This window comes from Pseudopipra pipra, chromosome 16 (genome assembly GCF_036250125.1).
Source record: "Pseudopipra pipra isolate bDixPip1 chromosome 16, bDixPip1.hap1, whole genome shotgun sequence".
Taxonomy (NCBI): domain Eukaryota; kingdom Metazoa; phylum Chordata; class Aves; order Passeriformes; family Pipridae; genus Pseudopipra; species Pseudopipra pipra.
In genome coordinates, this window is record NC_087564.1 from 5,238,269 (window position 1) to 5,262,685 (window position 24,417).

General features: G+C 43.1%; 1 protein-coding gene across 2 annotated transcripts in view; it reads left to right on the forward strand.

The window, feature by feature from the left end:
• The window catches only part of ABAT (4-aminobutyrate aminotransferase), a 52,138-nt gene that overhangs the window by 20,631 nt on the left and 7,090 nt on the right, over window positions 1-24,417 (forward strand). For both annotated transcript variants that reach the window (XM_064672781.1, XM_064672782.1), the window contains exons 2-11: window positions 946-1,074; window positions 11,509-11,606; window positions 12,436-12,465; window positions 13,045-13,162; window positions 18,311-18,360; window positions 21,328-21,408; window positions 21,921-22,013; window positions 22,382-22,444; window positions 23,015-23,078; window positions 23,756-23,904. In XM_064672781.1, the coding sequence (XP_064528851.1) occupies window positions 1,005-1,074; window positions 11,509-11,606; window positions 12,436-12,465; window positions 13,045-13,162; window positions 18,311-18,360; window positions 21,328-21,408; window positions 21,921-22,013; window positions 22,382-22,444; window positions 23,015-23,078; window positions 23,756-23,904 (816 nt within the window). In that variant the 5' untranslated portion in view covers window positions 946-1,004. The remainder of the gene's footprint in view (window positions 1-945; window positions 1,075-11,508; window positions 11,607-12,435; window positions 12,466-13,044; window positions 13,163-18,310; window positions 18,361-21,327; window positions 21,409-21,920; window positions 22,014-22,381; window positions 22,445-23,014; window positions 23,079-23,755; window positions 23,905-24,417) is intronic.

Here is a 24,417-nt window from a genome sequence, read left to right on the forward strand (position 1 = left end):
CCAGCCAGACTTTCTGCAGAGGTGATCCAAAGTGAAAAAGGAGTTGTGTTGCCATTCATGCTACTTGATTTTCCAAGGTCATTTATATGTAACTAGCTGAGGTAGGATCACAGAACTGTTGAGGTTGAGGGGTCATCTGGTCCAGCCCTCTGCTCAAGCAGCAGCACCTCAAGCAGGCTGCTCTGGACCATATCCAGTTGGGCTGTGAATATCTCCAAGTGTGGTTATTCCACGCCCTCTCTGGGTGACCTGTCCAGGGTTTTCCTGTGTTTAGATGGAGCTCACAGTGTTTTAGTTCATGCCCATTACCTCTTATCCTGTCACTGGACACCACTGAGAAGAGTCTGGCTCCTTCTCTGCTCCCTCCCACCTGGAGTTTGTTACACATTGATGGGATGCAACCTGAGCCTTCCTCAGGCTGCACAATCCCAGCTCTCACAGTCTTTCTTTACAGAGATGTGATTAATTGGTACAAACTGGTTTTTCAGGGGATTGATTTTCTTTTATTTCCTAATGCTTGTCCTGCTGTCTTTTGTATTAGACGAGATTTTTCTCATAAACTTAAATCGAATGGAGAAACCAGCTTTGGCTTGAGAGACTGACTGGAAACAATTTCTTTATAAGTTCAGTGCAGTCTACATACAGAGAGAAAACAGAGAGGAAGAGCAAGGGAAAATAGGTACAGATCTTTACCCCCTGGCCCTGCTGAAGCTGGGAGATAGAGCTTTAGCCTAGAAGTCATTTGCCTCAGCAAGAGCAAGCCAAGCATCAGACTTGGGGCTCAATCCTGAGCCTGCTGTGAATGTCAGCATTAATCCGTCACAGCATGCTCTAAGTGTCTTAGGACTGAAGTTAGTGAAAGAGGGAATTGAAATGAATAGCATGGTAGTAATGGCTGCATCCATAAGCACATGAATAAGTGTTTTGGTTTTCTTTTTATTTTAGAACATCAACTGGAAAGAAATCTCCCAAAATTGAGTCTTTTTGAGTAAAGAAAAGATAAAATGGCATCGATGTTACTTAGTCGACAGCTGACCTGTTGCCTGCAGCAGAACTCCAGACTGCTTGTATTTGGTAAGTGTTTGTATTTTCCTGGTTTGTGTTTGGTTTACACTGGTGGACAAAATTCCAGTTTGAGTATTGCTGGGATTTGTCCCTTGGTGTTAAGTCTGTCAGAACTTGAATACGATGTTCTGCATCTCAGATAATGATGCAGTTGTAGTCCCAAGTGGATCACAAAGGTGCTGTGGATTTGTTTGATTATTTTTTTTTTCATTCTGCAAACAAGAATTTATTAAGTTAATAATTTGCACTGTAAACCTGCTAATCGAAGTAAAGCTCTTCAGCCTTTGGAACTCTGTTTTTACTTTGTGACTCTATGTGGTGAAACAATTATCCATCAAAATGAGCTGGTTTTTTCTTCGTGCTGTGTAGCATGACCCTGCCTGTCTTCCCTTGTGGAGAGGATTTTTGTGACTGGCATGAAGAGGTGGTCGTCACTGGGGTTGTGTGTGTCTGCCTGGAGTGAGCTCTAGTGTGAAATAAAATCCTGCCAACACAGCATCAAACTACTTTCTCTGAAGTGAACAGCAAGTTCTTGCTTGGTCCTCTTTGTATTTTAGTGTGGCTATGTGTATATTAAACCTGCAATCTCTGTAAAATAGATATAAAAACTAAATTTCTCTTGACTTTGTTGGACAAAGCAGTGTGGAGTCTTAAGATCTGGCAGACATTTCATGTGCTGTTACACTGAATACAGAATGGCTGAATGGCTTTTCCTGTGTCCAAGTAAATAGTAGTATTTCTCTTGTCCTCCCTCTCTACTTCTGCAGTGCTATTGTGCTCCTTCTGCCACTGCCAGGCAAGCACAGCCTTCCATTTGCTCAGAAACTTAAACATCATTGATTTCCTTTCAAATAACACACTTTGGGGAGCAACTGACCTTTGGCTAAAGAACACGAAGTCTGGTCCTGTCACTATTAGAAAATATTAGGTCAGTGTATCAGTGCAGGATGCGCTTCTATTCCTGGCGGTGACGCACTGATCACCCACCCTGGCCTGGAGCAGGGATGGTTTGGTCGATTGTGGGCAATGGAAAGTGCTTGCAGCAACCAGGCCTGTTAGTTGTCAGTCCTCTGAGCTAATCTGTCATCTCAGCATCATTAAAGCATCACTTAATGCTCCCTGTCCCTCCCAGTGTCTTGCACACTCTGTGCTGCTTCCCAAGCACAGATGAGAGGTCAGTGGAGGGCAGATGCACTAACTCACTCTTCCTTTCTCACTGTTGCAGTGAGGGGGTGTAAGATCTTCAAGAAGAAAGGAAAGCAGCTCCAGGCTTCTTTAATTTCTCCTTGCTTTCAGGAAACATCTAAGTGGGAAAGCCTGCTAAAATATTGAGCAAAGAGTAGGGGGCTTTGGCTGCAGACTGTGTAACAGACCTGTGTCCTTTGGGACTGAATGCTTTGTGTGTGTGACCAGAGATTAGGAAAGATGGAGCAAGAGAACCCCTCACCAAAGGAACTGTGTCCTGTGACATTCCTGGCTGACAGAATAGGCACGAGGCTGACTCCTGTAGCAAAAACTTGAGGCTGTTGTCCTGGTGGCCCCCAGCTAAGGTTGCAGTGCCCCTGGGCTCTGCTGGCTCTTAGGGAAGTGCAGAGGGTGTGACATCCAGGAGCTCTCTACTCCAGAGTGCTCGCCTCCAAGGTATTTTGAGCACTCAAGTTTAGTGCTTTACAGACTAAAAAAGAGATTTGTACATCACTCCCACAAAAATCCTGCGGTGCCATTTGGACTGATCTTTTTTGTGTGTGTGGGTACTGAAATGACAGGGTTTGCAAAGGGGCAATGGATATGGAGAGGAGGAGGGAATAGATTGCCTCTTGGTAGAAGTCTTTGTGTCTGCAGGCTGTCATGTTTTAGTTGTGTGTGCATTAAGCAAATAATCCTGTTCATCTTGAATCTACAGTAAATTTATTGACACAAAGAGGTTTTTTCATCCTTGACTGTTTCTCTGGTTGGAGAATCTTTTTTACTTAACCATTGCTTGTAGTGTTTTCATTACTCACATCTTTCTAACCCCTGCCAAGCAAACTGGAAAAGAGAAAATGGAAATCATTTAAATTTATCAAAAAGCAAAAGCTAAGCACAACATATGAAAGTAATATGCAGCTTAACTCTTACAAAAATATGAAGCCTATAAGTATTTTGGAGTCCTTATGCCTTCCTTAAAACTAAGCCTTAATCAGGTATGGCTTTGTTTTCCTTTCCTTATCTGTTTGATCTGCTTGATAGTTTGCCCTCCAAGATAAGGTTCACTACAATTTGAAGGGTGCAGGATGACAACAGAATGAGTAACCAGCCTAATCTTTTTTTTACAAAGACTCCTGCATTGTGCTGTCTGTGGGTATCAGCCAGTCAGATCTGGGAGAGGTGGTTGATGATGGAGAAGTGCTGATGTACCTTTGCATTACATCTTACCTGAATTGGGTTGTGTTGCTCCTGTCAGCCTGGTGTGCTGCAAGTTGATCAAAACTGGTAGTGTGAATTTAAATATTTATTCCCTTTGTGCCAGCTCAGGTTTTATCAGCTGGGCCCCTGTAGCAGGAAAGCTGTTCTGGTTCCATGCTTTGGAGGCAGATGAAGATGCAGTTGGTTGTGGGCAGGTAAGGCAGTACCAAAGCTATGAGGACAGGCTGGGACTCCAGAGATCTAGTTCAGTCTTCTGTGATTACCAAAGAGATTGAATTAATCTTGCACTGGAAAGCATGCCAAAAGGTCAGGCTGCTGCCTGAAGGTAGCATCAGTTTGCATTAGTGCACACCCATGCTCTTCTAGGATGCTGATCTGTTTGCAGCTTCTGCAGCCCCCCAGGCAATCTCCGTACTGCTGAGCTGACCTTACCTTTAAAACTTTTCTCTAATATTTAGTCTAAGTTTCAAAACATGAGGAAAAAAAATCAAATCTTTACTATTTGTCCTGCCCTCAAAGGACCTGGAGGGTGGAATGTTTATTTTTCTTGGCAGCAGCCTTTTATGTATTTGACAACTATTACCTCCCCTAAGATCTCATACTGTTCTCTCAGCTGGTCTAAATACTGTTTCAGTCCTTCCTTGTAGGTCCAGTTTTTCTCCTCCAGATTCTCTGCACTCTGCCTTAAGTGGGCTAGCACTTGTTGAGGCTGTACCTTGCCTATCTCAGCCTGTTTCCTGTCTCTCTGCAGAGGATAATAGTATTTATCACACAGGTGTGCTGCAGTAAAGTCTGACAAATGCTCATATTAGTTATTGACTTGTCCCCAGCACAGTTATCACAAAGAGGCAGGAAAGCCATGAGAAGGATTTATTCTCAGTCCCACTTTTGTCTCCAGTATTAATCCTTGCTAAGACTTTTTACCTTTTTTTGTTCAGTCTGTACATTAGGATCCTCCCTAGGAAATCAGAGGGAACAGCCTGGATTTGTGTGAGGGTGTGTGGGAGAAGCAGAGAACAGTTCCCTTCCCTGGATTGTAGAGGACAGTTTGAGGTGACTTTCAGCTTCTGCCCTGGGAACTGGCCCTTGATGACTCTGGAGTGCAACCTCCCCTGCTGGACTGAGGAACCTTTGCTTCTCTGTCTGACCAAATGCTTTCACAAAAAGCTGAGATATATAAAAATGTTCATATGAAAAACTGTTGTTGAAAGGAGGCTCTACTACAAGTGAGAGTCCAAGTTTGGACCTCAGTTCTGAGTTCTTTGAGTAAATGTGAGGCCTTTGATGTTCCTGTCTAGTTTTCTTGTTCCTTCTGTGCCACGAAGGGTGGCTGTGGAAGTGCTGGCTGTTTTTCCCCCTGGGTGTTCCTTGTGGTTGTTCATCTCCAGAGGTGTCCTGATGAGCTCTCATAGCTGTTACTCTGGTCTGTTGTGCTGTGAAAAAGGAAGGATATTATGACTGGTTCAAATCACAGAAACTGGAAGAAGACCAGCAGTTGGATGCTCCTGTAACTCTGCTGAGGAGCTGATTTGGGATTATGCTGTGATGGGGAGGGGGAACTGTTCTTGCTCTTTCTTACAGGAGCTTCCAATTCTTTACAGCCTGTGTAGTATTGCATTTTTTTCTTCATTTTTGGAGAACCCTGTTCCAATAAAATCTTCAGTGTGTATGTGGGAGTACTGAAACACAGACAATCTCCTGTGGAAGAGCTTCTGATCTTACAGCGTAAGCACTCTGTAAATAGCAATCTCAGTTTTCACAGTGTTATGCAATAGCAATGCTGGTTTCCCAAACATCTCTAGCTAGCCTGGCCTTTTGCCATTCCCTTTCAAGATCTGTTAGTAACAGATTCTACTTGTAACACCTAAAAGAGGACTCGGGGGAAATCACAGTCCTCCTACTTTTGGCTGTCAGGGCCTCCATGCTCTAAAAATTCTGTCTGGAAGGTGGTTTGACAGACACCGTGGAGGGGAAGTTAAAGGCACGCAAGGGAGAGTGCCTGTCTGCACTTGCACAGGGCAGCAGTGCTATGGCACGTGGAATGTGCCTCCTTGGGGAGCCTGCAGAGCCTCCCCTCTACCCCTTCACAGCAGGACACTCACATTTGAGAGATCTGGTGTGCCAGCCTGGATTTTCACCTCTCTTCTGTCTTTTCCCTTCTGTTAATTATACCAGTGTAATTCCTGTGCCTCCACTGGAGTTTCTCCCAGGTAATATCCAGTTGTTGTACGCTCAGGAACTGTGTTTATGTGAGTATTATTTGTGGTCAAACACATCAGAGGTTTAAGCTCTTTCTAGCCCTGCAGTGATTGTAAGTCTTGTCCTTGGCACAGAGCTGCCGAGAGTGGTGCTCTGTGACTACCAACACCACCAAATTAGCAGGGTGCACTTATATTAATTATGTTGCTATAGCAATGTGGTACTTTGTTAAAATTGCTGAGACACCTGGTGAGGGATGGGGGCAGCACGGGGAAGAGAAGCTGGGAAATGAGCTTTTCTGTCTGCTAGCAAATGAGGACATCCTGTTAGATGAGAAGGAAGGATGTGATAATTTTGCTGATGTTACTCAAATGTTCAGAAAGCGTTGCATAGAGCTTTGAGAAGTCTGCAAGAAGCAAGAAAATTAGAATTTAGCTTATTGTACCCAACCTCTTTAAATGGCATGGGCAGAAAATTCTCTGCCAATTGTTCAGCTGATGTTTCTCTGATAATTGGGTTATGAACAGCACCTAAGTGTTTTGACTTTTGCCATGATGAGAAGAGACAGCTTTGTTTACCAGGGAAAAAAGGGTGCTGTTCTCCATCATGTTAGCTAAATGTAATTTAAGAGCTTTCCTCATGCTTCTTCAGGGGACACCTGGTTGGAGCCCATTAGCTCCACACCCTTTTAAGATGAGAGCTGAGGTCACGTTGTTTGCTCCTGTTTTTAAAATAATGTAACACAAGAAACCTTTTTACTGTGGAAGTTTAATCAGATCTCAGCCGAAAGTCGGTGGATTACCTTTTATTACAAAGTTAATTGTGTTAGTTCACTGAAGGATCAGCCACCAGGGATTCTCAGTTCTTGAAAATACCTTGCTTGGACGTAGTAAGAATCTCAGTTTTTATCTGTCCCATCTCTGCTATCTTTTGGAGAGGTGAAGTGCAGTGATCATGTGCCCTAAATATCAAACTGGAGTAGCCTGAGTTACATACAAGGTATCTTCAGGGTTTCTGTTGCAGGGTAAGTTGTTATTAAAAAGTCAAACAGAAAAAATTTGGGCTGAGTTATAAAGTACATTAAGTACCTTCAAGACAGAAATGCCAGCTGAGCAGAGCCCACTGCAGTTTCCCCGGGGATGAAACACTACAGTGAGTGACCTGATTTATTTGCATTTACTTGCATCATTAGGAGGCTTTGAGACTGATGCTTGGGCTGGGGAGAAGCAAGAGAGACAGAGCATGGCCTGAAATCCTGCTCCAGGCAAAACAAAGCAGGTATTCATGCAGCCATCCATCACTGTGTCCAAGTGCTTGGAAAAGCCTTTGCAGGAGAGCAGGGCCATGTCCCTGAGCTGTGCTGTGTGCAGGGAAGCAAGAGGCAGCACCCGTGTCCTGCTGTTATTCAGGGCCTGGAGGACAAAGCATTGCAGGGGATCCAGAGCAAGGGATGCCAAAACCTGGAGAGCCCTCGTGCAGGGGGTGGCCAGGCTGTGTCACAGCAGAGTTCTGATGTTGGTGCCTTTTGAGAGCAGCCTGAGCTCCCAGTTTTACCTGTAGAATAAGGGCAGGCTGTGAGGCTGTGGTGAAATGGGCTGTCTGAAGGGGAGCAGTGCCGGGGCCATCCCTCTCTGCTGGGTAAACTGCAGTGTTCAGCTGAGTCCTTAGCTAGTCACAACTGCTGAGCTTCCTTTCCTTTTGTTCTTACGAGCCTTGGGGCAGGTCCCTGAGCACCAAGAAGCATTAGGCCACAACAGTCTTGGGCCACGTGGCAGTAAGAGAGCTTGTGTTGGGGCTGTTGAGGTGCCCTTAAGCTGAGGAAAGCTCTGTGAGTGCTGTCACTTGCACAGACTGAGCTCCATAGGAGCTGGCCAGTTACACATGATGGCTTCTGATCAGGGTCCCAGTTTACTTGAAGAAGAGTAGGACAAGAAAAAAAAGAGTTAAAATAGGGGGAAACAGGGTAACCATGTTCTTGTGTTCTTAAAATTTGAGTTGTTTTGTTTATTTTTAACCAACCCTGTGAACAAGTGTGTATATCTGATAAGTAGTGAAGTGGGCTGTTTCAGATACATCCACTGACCTTGCTAGAGAGTGTGTGAGTTTGTGCCAATTATACTTTCAAAGGGAAGAGAACTTCATTAAAAAATAAGAAGTTTGATAATTGACTCTACTTTTGTTTTAGCTTTCGCTATCAAAGACTTTGTTAGTATGCTGAGGTTTTGGTTTTTTGAGGGTTTTTTTCTAGCCTATATCCTTCATGCTGTACCTGAAGAAAATTAAAACACACCACTTTTCAGAATCCTTTGATGTGGTGACACAGGGCATTTTTGTTTTGTTTATGGCAAGCTGTTCCTTCAGATTCTGGCCACAGTGTTTGCCCGAGCCAGGAGGTGGAACGACGCTTTGGCGAGTGTGAGATCAATAAATCAGTACAGCTGCCATTATTCTGGAGCTAATAAAATGAGACACTCTGTGGACTCCTGAAAACAAGTATTGGAAATTAAATTTGTATCAGTGAATCAGCCTAGAAGTCACTTGCCTGTAGAGCCTGATGACATGTCATGTGCTTTAGGAGATAACAAGCAAGTACAACAAAACCTGCCACCTGTGTTGCTTGGTTTTTAGGTGGATCTGATTCACAGGCTTACTGAAAATGGTTGTGGTTTGGATAAGCTGCTCCTGAAGCCTTTGTTTAAAAAAATAATACCTCACAAATTGACCAACTTTAGTAATTCGATAAAAATTATAATAAATCAACTCTTCTTCTTGGAAGACCTGTACGTTTTAGTTTCACTTGACCAGTTTTTCTGTACAGGAAAACCTGTCTGTTGACAGACACAAACTCTGCCAGTGTGAACAACACTGCACTGCAAAGTGCTGTTCATTTTTGATCACTCATATGTGCCCTTAGCAGATACTTGGTTCAACCTAACCATGCAAAAGAGGCTGTGGCATAAAAGTAGCTAAAAGATAATTGATGATGATGATCTACAAAGCAGGCTGACTGGTTTGGGTCTTTGTTACACAGCCTGTCTGATGGAAGCAACCTCCTCTTGACTTGTGCTGTTAAACAAGTTAGGGCAAGAGTAAAATATACTCCAATTTACTTTGCTGTCATACAGCTCCTTGAATAGATTGTTTTTGTGGGGTAGATTGTGCCCTTTGCAATATCCACAACAAAACTTGCTTAGAGAAATAATCGAGTTTGTGTTTAATATAGAATCCTCATCTGTTATTCACAGATTGCCCTTCAGGGAAGAGGAAGAGGGGAAATGTCATCCACCCCTCCCAAGTGATGGCCAGGACTGTTGCCCTGGGCTGTAGAGCCTGGCAGACAGGACCTTGCATGCTTGCAGGAGTGGCTTGGGTGTTTGCAGAAGAGGAATTCTTTAATCGTTGTCCAAACAAGTGCATTTTTTGTGAAAAATCAGTTGAAAGAACTAAGGGAGGTGATGTGCTCTGGATGGGAGGACCCTGGGAGGTGAATGGGGGGAATGTGGTGCCACGGGGTTCTCTGGCAGCAGAGCACCAGGCAGGGCTGGGGAGAAGGAGGATGAAGAGGACTGTCTTACATTTGCTCACCTGTCTTACATTTGCAGCTGTGCCAAACGATTCCAAGTGTGCTGCTGGGTTTCCATATCTGTCCTGTCACTGCTGGCTCCCAAAATGTCCTGTATGTTCTGTGCCTCCTGGTGCTTTCCCCTTGGTCATATGAAATAGCACCCAGAGCTTGGGATAAGGGAGAGAAGAGGACGTAGGAGAAGCTGAAATGTGTGCAGCTGGTTTGCTGTGATCTCCATCAGGGAAGGACTGGGTGCACAAAAGAGTTAGTTTGGTCTCTTCTCCCCTTTTAGATTTCATAGTGTACCCACTAAACCTGCAGCTCTGTTGGCTATGAATTGTGGAGACCTTGATCTTCTATATGCAGTAGCTTTTTTCCCCCCTCAGTGGAGCAGTTGCCATGCAGCCTCCAATTTACATGAATGCTAAACAGAATGACACAAAAATGGTGTTGCTGTAACAAAACCTATTAATAGCTTTGCAGAGAGGCACTGACGCATCCCACATATAAGGACTCGGAATTAAAGCTGAGGAGAATAATCATCTGTGCAGACTAGGTTTTCCCAAGATGAGCAGTGGCTTTAAGTGCTCAGTTAGAGATGCTTTCAGAGGGCTGTGATTTTGCAGGTAGTTTCTCAAAATCAGGCTTGCTTGAGACGTCTCAGCTTGGGCTGACGCAGACTGAGGCAAACATCTCGACTCTCTGTGGGAGATTTTGGCTGAAGGGCTGCACTCAGAGCACTGCTGAGCAGTATCACAGGATACCTTCTGTTTTCCTTGATAAATATTGGGTTTATTTGACAACTGTTATTTCCAAACACAAAGCGATTTTAGCACATTTCTGAAGCAGAGCTCTGGCACTGAGAGGTGGTTGTGGATGGAAGTGCAGAGGAGCTGGTGCTGCCTGGGCTCCTGGTGGCAGTGCTGCACCCCAGGGCTTCCCATGTGCCTGGGTACTGGCCTGCCTTCCCCAGGCATCTCCCTGCCTGGGCCTCTGCCAAGCTGGGGTGCATTTTACTGGTTTAGCATCTGGCAGCACTGCCCTGGCACAGCTGGATGCTGGTGAGTGCTGACTGCAGACCCTGCTGCTCTGAGTGCCCCAGGCAAGAGCTGGTGACTTCCAGCAGTGAGCCAGGCTCTGAGCTGCAGCTGGGCTTCCCACTGGTGACAAAGATTGCAAAGGATCCTCATTTTGGGCCATCCAGATCACACCAGCTTAAAAATGCCTGTCACAGACTGAAATAAGTTACGCCCTCATCTTTTGGGTCCAAATGTGATACCCCGAGTTAAGTGTGTTAAGGTCAGTTTGTTGTTGATATTGTGCTGGGTAGAGGCTTGTAGGTGCTCCATGACAAAAATGTAATTGCCAAGAATGTTGGTTTAGTTCAACACATAGTGCAGAGCAAGGTTATAGTCTCTTGCTGGTCACCTTGGTAGAGCTTTGGAGTCTGTACTTCCTTTTTTGCAAATGTACAATCCCCATATTATCCTGTAATCCCCTTAATGGAATAAGTGCATATTTGAAATATGTGCCTGCCAGAGCTGTCTCTGTCATATGAATTTTGCCTAAACCCTGCATTTTGAAACAGTTACTTAAGAAGGGGAAGCAGAGCCTGGTTTTGATGAAGCACAGGAGATTTTTGCCTTTTGGTTTCATTAAGGTGTCAAATTTATTAAGGTTGCCCAGTTACACATGTGCATAAACAGCCAGGTCAGAGGCAGGATCAGTTGTCACTGATCTGGACTCAGATTTCAGAGCTGCACTGCAAGATGCAGGTTTCATGTGAGACACAAACATTTACCTTTGTGAGACAAATCTTTCCCAGTGTGCTTTGAGCTACTGCAGAACATCACACTGGATTTTTCCTGTGGACTCCATCAGGCTTTTTGGTTGTTACTGGTAGCCAACCAAACCATCTCTATGTGAGAGTGGGGCATTTACAGCAAAGGGTTGCACAAGGCATAATGGACAGACTCAACAACAGAGATGGAAACAGATGTGCTCTCAGTCCTCCAGTGCTTTACAGCAGGATTTGCCTCTGTTTCTCTAGGGTTGCCTTGTCATTTCCTTTGATATTTTTTTTTTAAGCCACCTCACTGGTATTAGTTTTGTTTTAACACTTGTCAAAAATGAGATATTTGGTTCACTTCAGACAGCACAACGTAATTGTCTCATCTCTCAAGTGTTCTCAGTCGGGTAAGGTGTGGATATATCTTCTGAGAGGAGAGCACAGAAAATATGGTCTGTTCTCAGGTTTCCATTATTTCTTACAGGACACAGGTATATCAGTCAAGCTGCAGCTAAAATTGATGTGGATTTTGATTATGATGGACCTCTTATGAAGACAGAAGTTCCTGGACCACGATCTAGAGTAAGTTCCCAAAGTATAGTAATTTGGTTTGCTGTTTTTTATTTCACTGTATCTGACTTCCTAGAAAACATATTTCATTTCAAACCTTTAATCGGATATGAATAAACATTATTTCATAAGTCTACACCCATTTTCATCAGGAGGCTGAGAATAAAAAGCTCATGAATGAAATGTCCCTCTCTGAGAGACAGATCTGAATCTCAACTGCTAACTTCCCATGCGGAGAAATTGAAAGCAAAAGAGCATCAGTTTGATAAAACATCCCATCAGGCTTGGTCACTTGTGCTCCTGCTGAAATAGAAACTTAATTGGCTTTTTATGATGTGAAATAAGGCTTTGGTTTTGAAATGAAGCAAGAGTCTCAGTGTGCTGGATGTTGTTTTACTTCTGGCAGAGTCAGTATTTGTGCGTGTGGTGGGGTTTTGGTTTTTGTGGGGTTTTTTATTGTTTTTAATAGAAAGGAGCTGTCTTTCTAGAACCAATGTGCCAGTATCACTTCTGTGTGGCTCTGGCTTCTCTTATTTTCTGATTTCTCTCTTGTTTTCTCAGTTCAGTTGATCAATATAGAAGAGGCAGCTTTCCCTCTTTGGAGATTTACAGTTAAACTGTGTTTGCAGCCCATTTAGCTCTGCATGCCACAGTTCATAGTGTTGACTGTAATATTTGCAAGATGCACCATGAAAGTTCCTGTGGCAAGTAGAGTTGCCTGGTAAGCACACAGGACTGCAAGGTTTGCATATGATTTATGGGATCACAAAAAAGAAACATATTCTCCTTCAGTGTTTGCTAATTACATACCTGAAACTCTTTGACATTTGCTTTTCTACAGGAATTAATGAAGAAGCTGAATGGCATTCAGGTAATTTGTCAAGTTTTCTGTGTTTTGGGGGGTGTTACTACTGTGATTTCAGACCATACTTTGTATATTTGTACCAAAAAAGAAGGGGAAACACTGACTCTGGGTTTTCACGCTGAGTACATTATGTGTCATATGTTTACACATTTGAATAAAATCTTTTTTAGTATGTTTTGAATACTGCAGAATCATTTTTAGGCATCAGTGATTTTTCTTTCAACATATGTATTTAAACTATATGTATTTAAAGAAAAGCTTTTGAGTTGTTACACGGTAGCCTGTGAAAACAAGGTATATTTGAGCCTGAGTTTAAAAATATTTCAGCCTAAGTACATATTGCCTTCCTAAGAAGAGCATTACCTCAAAATCTGTGCTTCATTTCTGTTAGAAGTACAGACTTGCCCTTTTAACAGTCCCTCTTTACAAAAACAGCTGTACAGTTAATTGCCATGCAATGACTATAATGTGTCTTTTTATTCTAGCATTAGGTACTTTTATCAGATTTTGCTCTATAACCATTAGCTGCACCTTCCTACACACTGCTGCTTTTTAAAGCACTAATTGTTTGTTTTCACCCTGAAGAATGCAGAAGCTGTGCACTTCTTTTGCAATTATGAAGAGAGCAGAGGGAACTACCTGGTAGATGTAGATGGCAATCGAATGCTGGATCTCTACTCTCAGATTTCATCCATCCCAATAGGTAGGAGACAGTAGTTGTACCAAAGTGTTTTGCTTTCTGAAGAAACTAAAAATTCAATGCTTAAAGCCCACCTGCAGTACACAGTGATACCTGGGAGAAACTCTAGTATTAATCTTAATTTAAATATGCAAGTTCCACAATTCAGGTTGTCTTTGTTAGCTTGGATTTGTGTACTTTGTGATTCTGTGAAGGTGTGTTACTGTTTTGAACATTTACAAGCGTAACTTAAACATTTTCAAACTAAATTTTATGCTCTAGTTAACGCTTCTGTCTCAAAATAAGTGATAAAAAGGAGTGGGCCATGTGGACTGCAATAGGATAAAACAAGCCCCAACACCGAGCTGTGGTGCTGAGGGAAAGCAAAGGTGTCAGCTCAGTTGGGCTGAGGAACCAGACACGAGGCTTGGCAAGTGCTTGGGAAAGTCAGCTGATGTCTCTGTGAAGCATTTCAAGCAGAAGCAAGGCAGAGATGTTAAGCCCCAACTGCAAGGAACAGAGGTTTCAGTAGGAGTTCAGTTCGGTTTGCTTGTTCCTCGTCCGTGGTTCCTCTCAGTTGCTTGAAAATACAGTTCTGCAGAGGCAAAAAGAGAAGTTCTGGGTAATTTAAAAGGTAGGTGTTGTGCTGTGTGTAGAAACTGTGGTGACTCAAAGTCATCTCTACAGTGCTCCTTTCCTGGAAAACAGAGTTTAGTGGTGTTCAGGTTGTTACCAAATTTTTGGCATCTAAGATCTCGTCACTGCAATGGGTGATCTCTTATCCCAGTCTCCTTTGCAGACAATGTTTTTGCTCTCACATACACTCAGTAAATGTTTAATCGTTCCAGAAAGCTTCAGTGTTTGTAGCTTATTTCCCTCAACACAAGTTCTGGCTATTTTGTATCTTTTAGAGGCTTCACTGAGGTAACTTTGTCACTTCTCACATGGAAATAGGGAAGAGAGAGAGGAGCGCAATGCGTGTATGCCAGTGGGATTGGACTTTAGTTTCTAGGAAGGGAGATGCATTTAGTGTTCATGATTTCCTATTCTTCACACAAGAAATGCTGATTTGGAGAAACCAGTGCTCAGTCACGTAGTCGAAGGACAGTGCTTACTCCAAAAGAAAGAAATTAATGTTGCATAGAGAGTGCACTGAGGCTTTCTGACCTTCTGGTGCTTGATGGTGTTAGCATACCTCTTTTAACATAGCTTTGTGTATGAAATATTAAAGTATTAGGGGGGAAATACTTTCTTAATGGGCAGAAATGGGCAGGGGCTTCTACAATTTACTTTCTCTGGTTGACTGAAACTGGTGGCATAGATACAAGACTCCAGAACCTGTAACTGACCCTCAGCTAAGCCATCTAGTTCCTCCTTCACAGTGACAGTGCCTTCTTGAGGACCAATTGGGTTTTGGTCCTAGGGGACACGTTCCTCAGTCCTGAAGTGCTTCACACATCTTCTCAGATAGTGGCACTATCATGTGTAGCAACAAGGAGAAAATGGAAATTTAATACTTACAGCCTGACCTAAATCTAATACACAGCCTTAATTTATATGTTTGAGTTGTACTGAATGACAACACTATCTGAAGCTGCCCTGGTTGCTAATAACATCCCTCTTGGTGACAGAGGTGGGACCTGGACCAGGAGACCAAACCAAGATCATGAAATGCTTGTTAGTCATCTGTGCTTATCTCTCTGCAAGTAAATCCAATAAAACCTTTTATGAATCTGTCAGGACTCCCCAAGATTTAATAATGATCTGCTGCACTAGAATATATTTATCAGCAGAGGTTGAGAGGTAATAAGTGTCTGTCTGGAGAGATAAGAATTAAAGTATAAAAAAGCCTCTAGGCAAAGATGCTCTGGGCTGTTTCTTGCTGAAAAACAAAAATTAAAACAGCTTTTTACCACACGTTTTTGGGCAGTTGTAGCACAGCATAGTCTTTTAAACCTGTGGCTAGTCTATCTAATAGTTAGAAACCCCATGGAGCCAAATGCAGGAGGGGATGCTATTGACATGTTTACCATCCTGGAATAGCAAATGAAACAATGTGTTTTTCAGTGCTGGGAGGGTCTATTTTGTTTGGGGAGATGCAGAGAGGTGCAGTTTGATATTATGGACAGCAGCCTTCTGCTCGGTTCAAATGGTTCTTTGGGCTTTCTCCATCTCATTATTTTAGCAGCCTCTAGTTTTTTTTTTCCTTTTGCAGACAGGCACATTCATGAGCCTGGAGGACGTGTACATTCCTGTCACACTGATCCAGACACGGCAAGAGTGATGGAACAGGTGCCCTTCTCTTAGAGACAGCTCAGTCACTTCTGAGAGTGGATTCATCAAGCTTAGAAGCCTTGTGCTGGTGATGGCAATGAAACAAGTTATTGCCTGTTTGCCATCCCAGCCCAGAGCTGTTTGACTTGTCTAGTTATATAATGGTTATTTAACCCTTTAGTTCTCCCTGGTGTTAGTTTATGGCTGTGAACCAGTTCAGTATCTTTCCACACTCCTACTCTTTCAGCAGCAGTTGGACCTTAAGGATTCTCCCTTCTTTCAGTGGGTTCTGTTTGAGGAGGCACAAGTGGAATAGGGAGTATTAGGAGGAATTCCAGGCCACTCAGCCTGAAGTGAACGGGAGAGAGATCCTGTGTGGGTGAGAAAGGGTAAGTCATGGGTAACAGAAGCCTTGAGTTTGTGTTACATACAAAGATCTTCACATATTGCAATGCCAGCAACAGGATTACATGTTCCTACATGCAATACCACAGTTGACAGTCAAGCTTCCTAAGCAGTGGCAGCTATTTACAGCAAACTTCTGTAAGGTTTGGGGATTTCTGAAACACTAGGTCTACTCTCAGAGGTGCTCCCAGTGGTAGCCACAGCTACAGCTCTCAGGGACACAGCTTTCAGCTGTGCCATCCCCTCTAGCCAAACAACAACTCTTCCCATGACAGCAGATGCCATGCAGATTTAGTTGTTGGTGTCCCAAATAACAGCTTTTATTATCTTCATAATAATTTTAACAGATTTAGCAGCATGACATGCAGCTAAAAACAATCTGGATATTTCCTTGTTTTCAGCTGAAATATTCAAAACTGAATTTATAATTGATTTGCTAGTGCAGTAGCCTAATGCTCCATTGCTCAGATGGGGTAATCAAGGCTGTTGCCATTCCACTGGAATGAGGATTCAGAGGCATGATAAGCTTTGGTATCAAAATTAGAGCAGTTTGACTTCTTGAGCAGTAGGGAAGATGAAGTTTCCAACTGTTTCTTCAAGAATATTTAAAATATAATGTGAATCTCTGGCATTGGCATTTCATACATTAGAAATCAGGCTTAAAATGAAATTTTCTGGGCTCCTTTGAAGGTTTGTTTTGGGTTTTTTTGCATCAGATAAATTGGTTTTAGTTGTAAGCAAGCGAGTTATCCCATAGAATGTCAGTGGTTATAAATTAAGCACCTTTGTTGTGTTAAAACTGAAGCAATCTTAGTATCTTAGTTTCTGAGTAAAAAGGACAAATTGTGACATCTTCTTCCTTTCTGTTTTCCTTACTTTGACAAACTTTTATTTGGACAAAAAAAGCTGGTCCCGAGAGAAAGTGAAAAGTGCAGAATCTCCTTCTTTAGCAGGGGAGAGCAATTTATCAAACAGGTTTTTTTTTGGTGATGCACAGCGGAGATATGTAAATCTGTGACTGAGAAGGAAAGATTTCCAGACAGGTGCCTTGGAATAACTAATGGGATGTGGCAGGTTAGGGATCCAGGTGCTTATTAGTCTGTGAGGTTTAAGTGTCTGTGCAGGCAGCCCTTTCCTCCTGGTAGGGTGGATATGATCATGCAAGATCATGGAAGAATGTGCACCTCCAAGCCTACAAGTAGATGTGAGTGGTTTTATCCATGGGGACCTGGATAATGGTGAGGCTGATGTGTGCACACCTCAAACCCAGGTGGGCAGTGCCTTGGACAGGGAGTGCTCAGAGAGTGTTGCAGAGGAGAACGGTGACAAGTGACATCCCAGAGCCACAGACATCAAAAAGTGCTGTCAAACCATGGTAAAAATCCTGCTGGAATTCCAGGTTTTCTGTGTGCTGGGTCTGCCACAACACGTGCTCACTGCACATCTGAGCAGTGAAAGCAGCCCTGGGAGCTGCCCTGCACCCTGGGGGACAAAGAGCCCGTGCTGGTGGTTTGTTAGAGCTTTAGAATGCACTGAAATGACCATTCCTGAGGGAGCTTTCTCTGGGAAATCAGTAAAGATGTGGATTTTTTTTTTTTTTTTGCTTGTTTATTTCTTATGGTCAGCTGTTAAAGGTGGGAACTGCATGGAAGAGAAGCATGAAGGGGGGAATATATGTTTCCAAGTTAATTTTACAGTGAGGAAAAGTCCAACCAGTTAAAAAGCATGGGGAGGGAGGCAAAGCTCTGTTGTGCCAGGAATAATCAGTGTGACACTGAAGGAGGGTGACAATTGCTGTGAGACCACAAGTGAATGGACACAGCCACTGTGAATGGACAGGGTGCACAAGGGGCTTCCCTCGTGGTCAGTGTCAGGAGCTCCTTCTGGCTTTGTGCAGTGGTCACTCCTCAGCAAGAGCCCCCAGCAGGTCAGGGGGACAGGGATCAAGAGTTGTAGCAGCTGCTTTGAGGTGGAGAAACTGGGAATGCTTCCACAACACAGGTAAATGGTGACTGTCAGAACAGTGACTGGTGGGCTGCACAGGCAGAAAGTGATCTCAGCTCCTCATTGAGAAAAAGAAGTTCAGACACTGCACTGTAGAGTAACCAAAAACACGTGGGAAACCTCAAAAGCAGAGTGAGCAAGCAGTTAGTAAAATCAGTCCTGCAGTACTTGGTAAAAACTATGATGCTTCCACCAGGCTTTATCAGGGAAAAGATCATTGTTTCCTTTATTTTTGCATTGATTTTTAACATTCAGTACTAAAATATGTTTTGATTTTGCCTGACACAAAATTTGTACCAAAGTTCCACATAATAAAAGAGGCTTGTTCTACTTCAAAAGAAATGCTATTATTAGTAGTTAAAAAAATAAGCAAGTTGCACAGAAACAGTCAAGCATTAAGTTAAGGTTATTTCTCTAGGTTAAGCTTTGCATTAGTTTATTGAAACCAGGTAGAAATAACTATTTGCTTTCTTTGTTCTTTTTAATTAGGTTACAGCCATCCCTCTCTGATAAAGCTTTTACAGCAGCCACAGAACCTGGTAAGTGAATTAAAAGATTAAGTACTTGCAGGAGTCCTCTCCCTCCTTGTTGTGGGCTTTCTCATTTTTTCTTAAACTGATAGTGAATGCTAATGATTCAATTTAATATATGGTAGGATCTGCTTGCTGTATTGCTCACTAGATGAAAAGGGCTTGGCTGTGTTTAAGGAAACACCAAAACCTCTGGGAAGCTTTACAAGAAGTAAACATTTGGGTGATGCAAGCACCTGATATGTTTGCAGCCAGTTTTAAACCACAGTTCAAACATAGTGTTTCCAATTAACAATTTTAGGAATGTTCCAAGTGAAGATTTTTGAGCCTGAAACAAGCACAAGACTTTGAGAGGAAATATAACATTTTGAATGGGGTGCCCTCCATCTGGAATGCTGTGGGAAGTTTAGTTTCTTTTTGAAGGGTGGGGATAATGACTGGTCCCCATCTCTTCAGTACACTCCAGCAGATTGTGAATACTGAGCCAGCACGACAAAGAAGTACATTTGAGTTCCCTGAGCTGATTTGCTTTCTGGTTTGCTCATTTCTTAAGGATGAGAAATTGTGCCTCCCCCAGAACTAAAATACTTCAAGTTTAAAAAAAAAAAACCAAAAAAAAAAACCAAAAAAACCCAAACCAACCAACCAAACAAACAAACAAACAAACAAAAAAAAACAAAAAAAAAAACAAACCAACAAAAAAAAAACAAACCCAAAACACACCAAACCACCAGGCCTAGAAACGCTGGAGTTATCAAAGGCAGATCTGGATATTTCAGAAGGACTAATATTTCTAAATACTCAGTGTTAACTCATAAAAATTATTTCTGAGAATAATATCTTCATTATAATGCAGCAGTCAGTGAAGTCAGATCTAAAAAACAAACAAAACAAAAAAGAATAAACAAATTAAAAAAAAATCTCAGAACCAACAAAAACTCCAAACCCAAGAAGTCCTGTTGTCTGGTGGCAGTTGGTGATTTGCCCACTGGGGAAGGGCAGGTAAGAAGCTGCCAGCTCTAAGCCTGTGGTAAAAGGAACTCCTCTGAAGTGGCACAACCAGGACCCCTCTCTCCCATGTACAATCCCCAGAGCTGCCCTTGGTACCCATTCTGATTCCTGAGACCCGGCTGGCTCAGTGGAGAGGGTGGCAGGGAGCCAGGGAGCCTGTGCCTGGCTGCACTCGGCATCTCTGGCAGGCTCTGCCTGGGCTGGGTGTGGGCAGGATGTCAGGTTTGCAGTGCCAAGAGCACTGTGAAGAGCAGAGCTTGTGCCAATGTCACTGCAGGCAGTGTGTGCTGGGGCTGACTGCAGGTAACACTCCAGCTTTGTGGGGAAAGGGCTGCTCTGAGTGATCCACACCGAGGGAGGGCTGTGGCTAATGCTGGTGATGGGATCGGTGTTTTCCTGGAGGGACTTTGTTTGGTTTGTCTGCAATGCTCCATGTACCCTCTTTACAGCCATCTATAAAGAACAGAATATGCATCTGTTTGTTCGAGCCCACAGCAGCTTGATGTCAATGTTCTGTTTTTCTCCGTTTTGAGTATCTCATTAACTACAAAAAAAGAAAAATGCACTTTTCTGTTTAATGGCGAATGTTGTCAATTGACTGTGACAGCCCATAATCAAATTCACAACAAACTCATGGTCTTGTATCTCTAACTTCATTTGAAAATGTACTTCTAAACTGAGACAAAAATCAAGTAAAATTTCTCACAGGTACTAAACAGAAATTTTGTGTTATTCTGTCAGTAACATCCTTGCTTAGGTTTTCTTTTAAGATGCAGTCTATTGAAACAATGTTTTGGAAGTAACAAATGAACAAATTACAAAGTGGTAGCTCATACACTGTTATATCTTGTGTGATACTTGGTTCTCCCTAAGAATCATGATGAAATGTCCTTACAGGTACAGTGTGACCACTTCCACCTCTTGCTGTGGTTCACACATCTGAACAAACAAGTTCTTATATTGAAGGATGCCAATAAATGTGCAAGTTTGAGCTGCACTGAAAATATGAGTGTTGTGGAGGAATCAGTCTGTCCCCTCTGGAGACCCATTAAGAATTAAGCCATCAAAACTGAGCCTTTAGTGTCAACAATTCCTTCTTCAATAAGAAAAACAACAAATAAAAAGAAGAGCAAATAATGTTGCTTTGCAGTTGGCAAAATTATTGAGCTTGTCCTTTTCTCAGCAAATTTAATTTAAAATAAAAAGTAGCACAGTGTGAATCAAATAAGATTACCTACAAAGACAAAGAGCAGCGATGAATCGATTTTAATCCATGACACTTAATTGAAATTAATTGCATAAATGTGACTTTCATCTCCATTAGTGAACTGGGGAGACTGAGGGGATTTTTCCAGAGCTGCTCCTTAGAAACCCCCGTGTGGGCAGCAGGCTCAGCTTTCCCACCAGCTGCTGTTCACTGACACCAAAATTACCTTTCCCGAAGGTCTGAATCCTGATCTGGCCAGTTCACAGGACACTGAAGTTGGAAGGAACTCGGGTGGTCTCTTGCCCCCAAATCCCACTGCAGTAGTATCTGGAGGATGTTTTATAACCACAGTGTTCCAAAATGGTCTGTCTTGTAGCTCAGTAAGGATGAAAATGCTGCTATCCTAATTGAATTTAGCTACTTGAACTGAAGGCAAGTAATAAAGGTTTTAAAGCATATTTCCTGTGTGTAGCGAAAAATTGAGATTGAGCAACTGAAGTGGCAATATTGAAGAGGAAATGTCAGTATGAGTTAGCATGCACCTTTCCCAAGGTGTCCTGCAAGAACAGAGTAGTAAGGATTAGACAGAAAAACATAGTCTAAGGTGTAAGTATTAGTCCCTGGTTTAAAACTCCATGAGCCGTGATACAAATTTCTGCCAGGTATTTGTAATTACAATGAACTGTCACTGCTTTGATATCAACATATTTTTCATGTGATAGAAGAACCTAACAATTCCTCCTCCTTTGTCTTTTTAGAGCACTTTCATCAACAGACCTGCCCTAGGGATTTTACCTCCAGAGAACTTTACAGAAAAACTGAAGGAGTCTTTGCTATCAGTAAGTTTGAGACAGCAGTGATCAGTTACCGTGTTCTGTGTTCAGGGATGTGAGCACATTCAAGGGATGTTATGGATTTTAACAGGGAACATTACAGATTAGCTGTTCATTCATCTGCCTTCCCACTGTGAGGAATGAGGTCAAACCTTTTTCCCTGACTTGACAACTGAGTGTGAGAACGTGGCATGTCAGCCCTGTGTAGATGCAGCCTCTTATTTCTGAGTTCAAGAACTGATGAGAAGACATGTTTTCACTTACCTCCATTCCCTGTGCTTTCATAAGAGAGAGTGGGATAAGTGGCTTCTGTGTCTTGATTTCAATTTGAAGATCCTTGGCACTGAAGCTGAATCAATCCCTCTCATCTGCAGTTAAAATTGTCTTTCCTCACCCTGGGCATGGTTGGTCTCCCACTACACTGAAGTTCATGATGTTAAGGGCTAATCACTATTATTATCACTTGGCACTATATCTGTGCTCAATTTTTTGGAGTAATTTTCTCTCTTGCTTGACAGGTGGCTCCCAAGGGCCTGTCACAGGTAATGACCATGTCTTGTGGATCCTGCTCCAATGAAAATGCCTTTAAAGCAATATTCATGTGGTACAGGGTGAGTAAAATATTAAGATGTTTTTGTAGGTTTAGTTGTAAAAATGAGTATTTATTTATCATCAGAACTGCTACTGTAAAACTAAGTAAGGCTTGGAGGTTGTCTTGCTCATGATGTTCCTTATATTCAAGCTAGTATAAAATCTTTGTTAAAAAGTGTTCATCTAAGCTGTCACTTTGTATTGACACAACTTTAGAAATTAAAAGGAAAATGCAGATTGCAGTCAGTATGTAAAAGCCACAGCCAGTGTCTTCATTGGCTCCAATCTGGAATACCAGGATTACTGACTTGTGGTTTAGCCATAAATGCATTGGTTACAACTAACTACAGGAAAACTCTTGTTGGGTTGTTTGGGGTTTTTTTTGCAGAACAAGGAGAGGGGCCATAATAATGTCACAAAAGAAGAACTGGAATCTTGCATGATTAACCAGGTAACATTTGTTCTTTACCACACCTACAGATGTACCGTTGGCTCGGGCTTGCAAGGGAAGATTGGGAGGAAAAATTGGCTTTGCTGTATGTGAGGTGGAATTAGGGTTTTGTAAATTTAGGAAACTGTGAAATACAAACTGCTCCCAACAAATATCAGTGAGCCATCAGGAATACGGAGTGGGGGGGGGCCAGCATGGGGCAGCCCCAGCCTCTCCTCACTGAGCTCCCACAGCCCCGATGCCACCCCCAGGCACATCCACGTGCTCCTGGTTCGTGCAAAAAGGGGCTGAGTGTGCTGGATGCTCAGCCTCGTGTGAGCTCACATGTGCAGGGATAAAATTCAAAGGACTCATCAGTATTAATGAGGGGGTTTGGGAGCTCGGGCAACTTTCAGGGGGTGAGCAATGTATTTGTAACAGTTTGTGGTGCCCGACGGCTGAGGAGGAGCTGGGTCAGGGTGCACTGAGGGGCTGCAGCTCAGGCTTGGCCATCCCGTGGTGCTGTGGCCTGGGGGTGTGTTGGGGGGGGTGTGAGCCCCTCTGTGACCCTCTTGTGTGCTCTCCTTGCAGCCCCCCGGCTGCCCTGACTACGCCATGCTCTCCTTCATGGGCGGCTTCCACGGCAGGACCATGGGTAAGCTGTGCCTTGTCCCTCCTCAGCCCCTGCACTGACCCTCAGCTCACTGTGCCTGTGGAAAAGGGGGGTTCCCTCAGACACATAGTACTGGAGGAAAAGCTGTAGGTTCGTTAAGCTTTGCCCTGGAAGCCCCACCAATACTGAAACAGAATATTTGAGTGACAGTAGGAATCTATTTTATATTTCTTTTTAATTATTTTCAAAAGGTCTCTTATTGTCATTTGGAATCCAGAGTTTCCTGTCTGTACTCATGAAAATCTAACTCCTGGGGAAAAATCACCACAATATACAAACATGATGTTACTCACTTTTACCATTTTATATCAGCTCAATCCCTCTTCAGAGCATGTTACCCGAGAGTGCTGTGCCTGTGAGCTTTGTGAGCAGTTGTCTTTGGACAGGTGAAACCCAGCTTATCTGAGCAACCTGTTCAGACTGACAGAGGTTCTCCTGTTCTTCTGGAACAGTGCATGGGAAACTGATGCTTACAAGCTAGAGCAATCCACTTAGACCTGACTAAACCCAATTGCCCAGTATTTCAGAATATAAAGCAAAAAGAGCAATTAAGGTAATTCTACTGTCATGCTGTCAGGCAATTTTTCACCTCTTGGTAGCTTTTTTCCTTTATTGTTCTTAGACAAGTATTATTTTAATTTTTGCTTCTCTGGATTTAGGTTGCTTAGCTACAACTCACTCTAAAGCAATTCACAAACTGGACATTCCCTCACTGGACTGGCCTATTGCTCCATTTCCAAGGCTAAAGTATCCCCTGGAAGATTTTGTGAAAGAGAATCAACAGGAAGAAGCCCGTTGTTTAGAGGAGGTAAAAAATTCACTGGCAGCTTTCTGTTGGTTTTGATTTGAAATAATGAATAGTGTTGGTAGGATTAGTGCCTTTCACTAAAAGAATGTTTTCAGGGGTTGGAACAGCCCGTGATTAAAGCAGCATTCAGTGTTGTTTACAGTCCATTTGTCCTGCCTGGCAGAAGAGAAGCCAGCTGGGGCTGCACGAGTGACACCCCGGTGAAATCCCACACGCAGGACAAGTTCCTTGTATCCCAGTGAACTTGTCTGCCAGGCCTTGCCAAGGGGCCATGGACTAAGGGATAACACAGCATGGATAACCCTCTCTGCAAAGAGAACCTCTAACAGGATTTCAGGCTTCTCAGCTTTTCCCTGGCAGGTTCTGGTGTGAAGTTCTGATCCTCCCTGTGGCTGCAGGGAGTGGGCGGGCAGGGACACAGTGCCTTCCCCAGCCTGGGAGAAGGGAAAACTGGGCAGAACAGAGTTTAAGGGAGGAGAACCATCTCCAGATACCAGAGATTCCCTGTTGAGA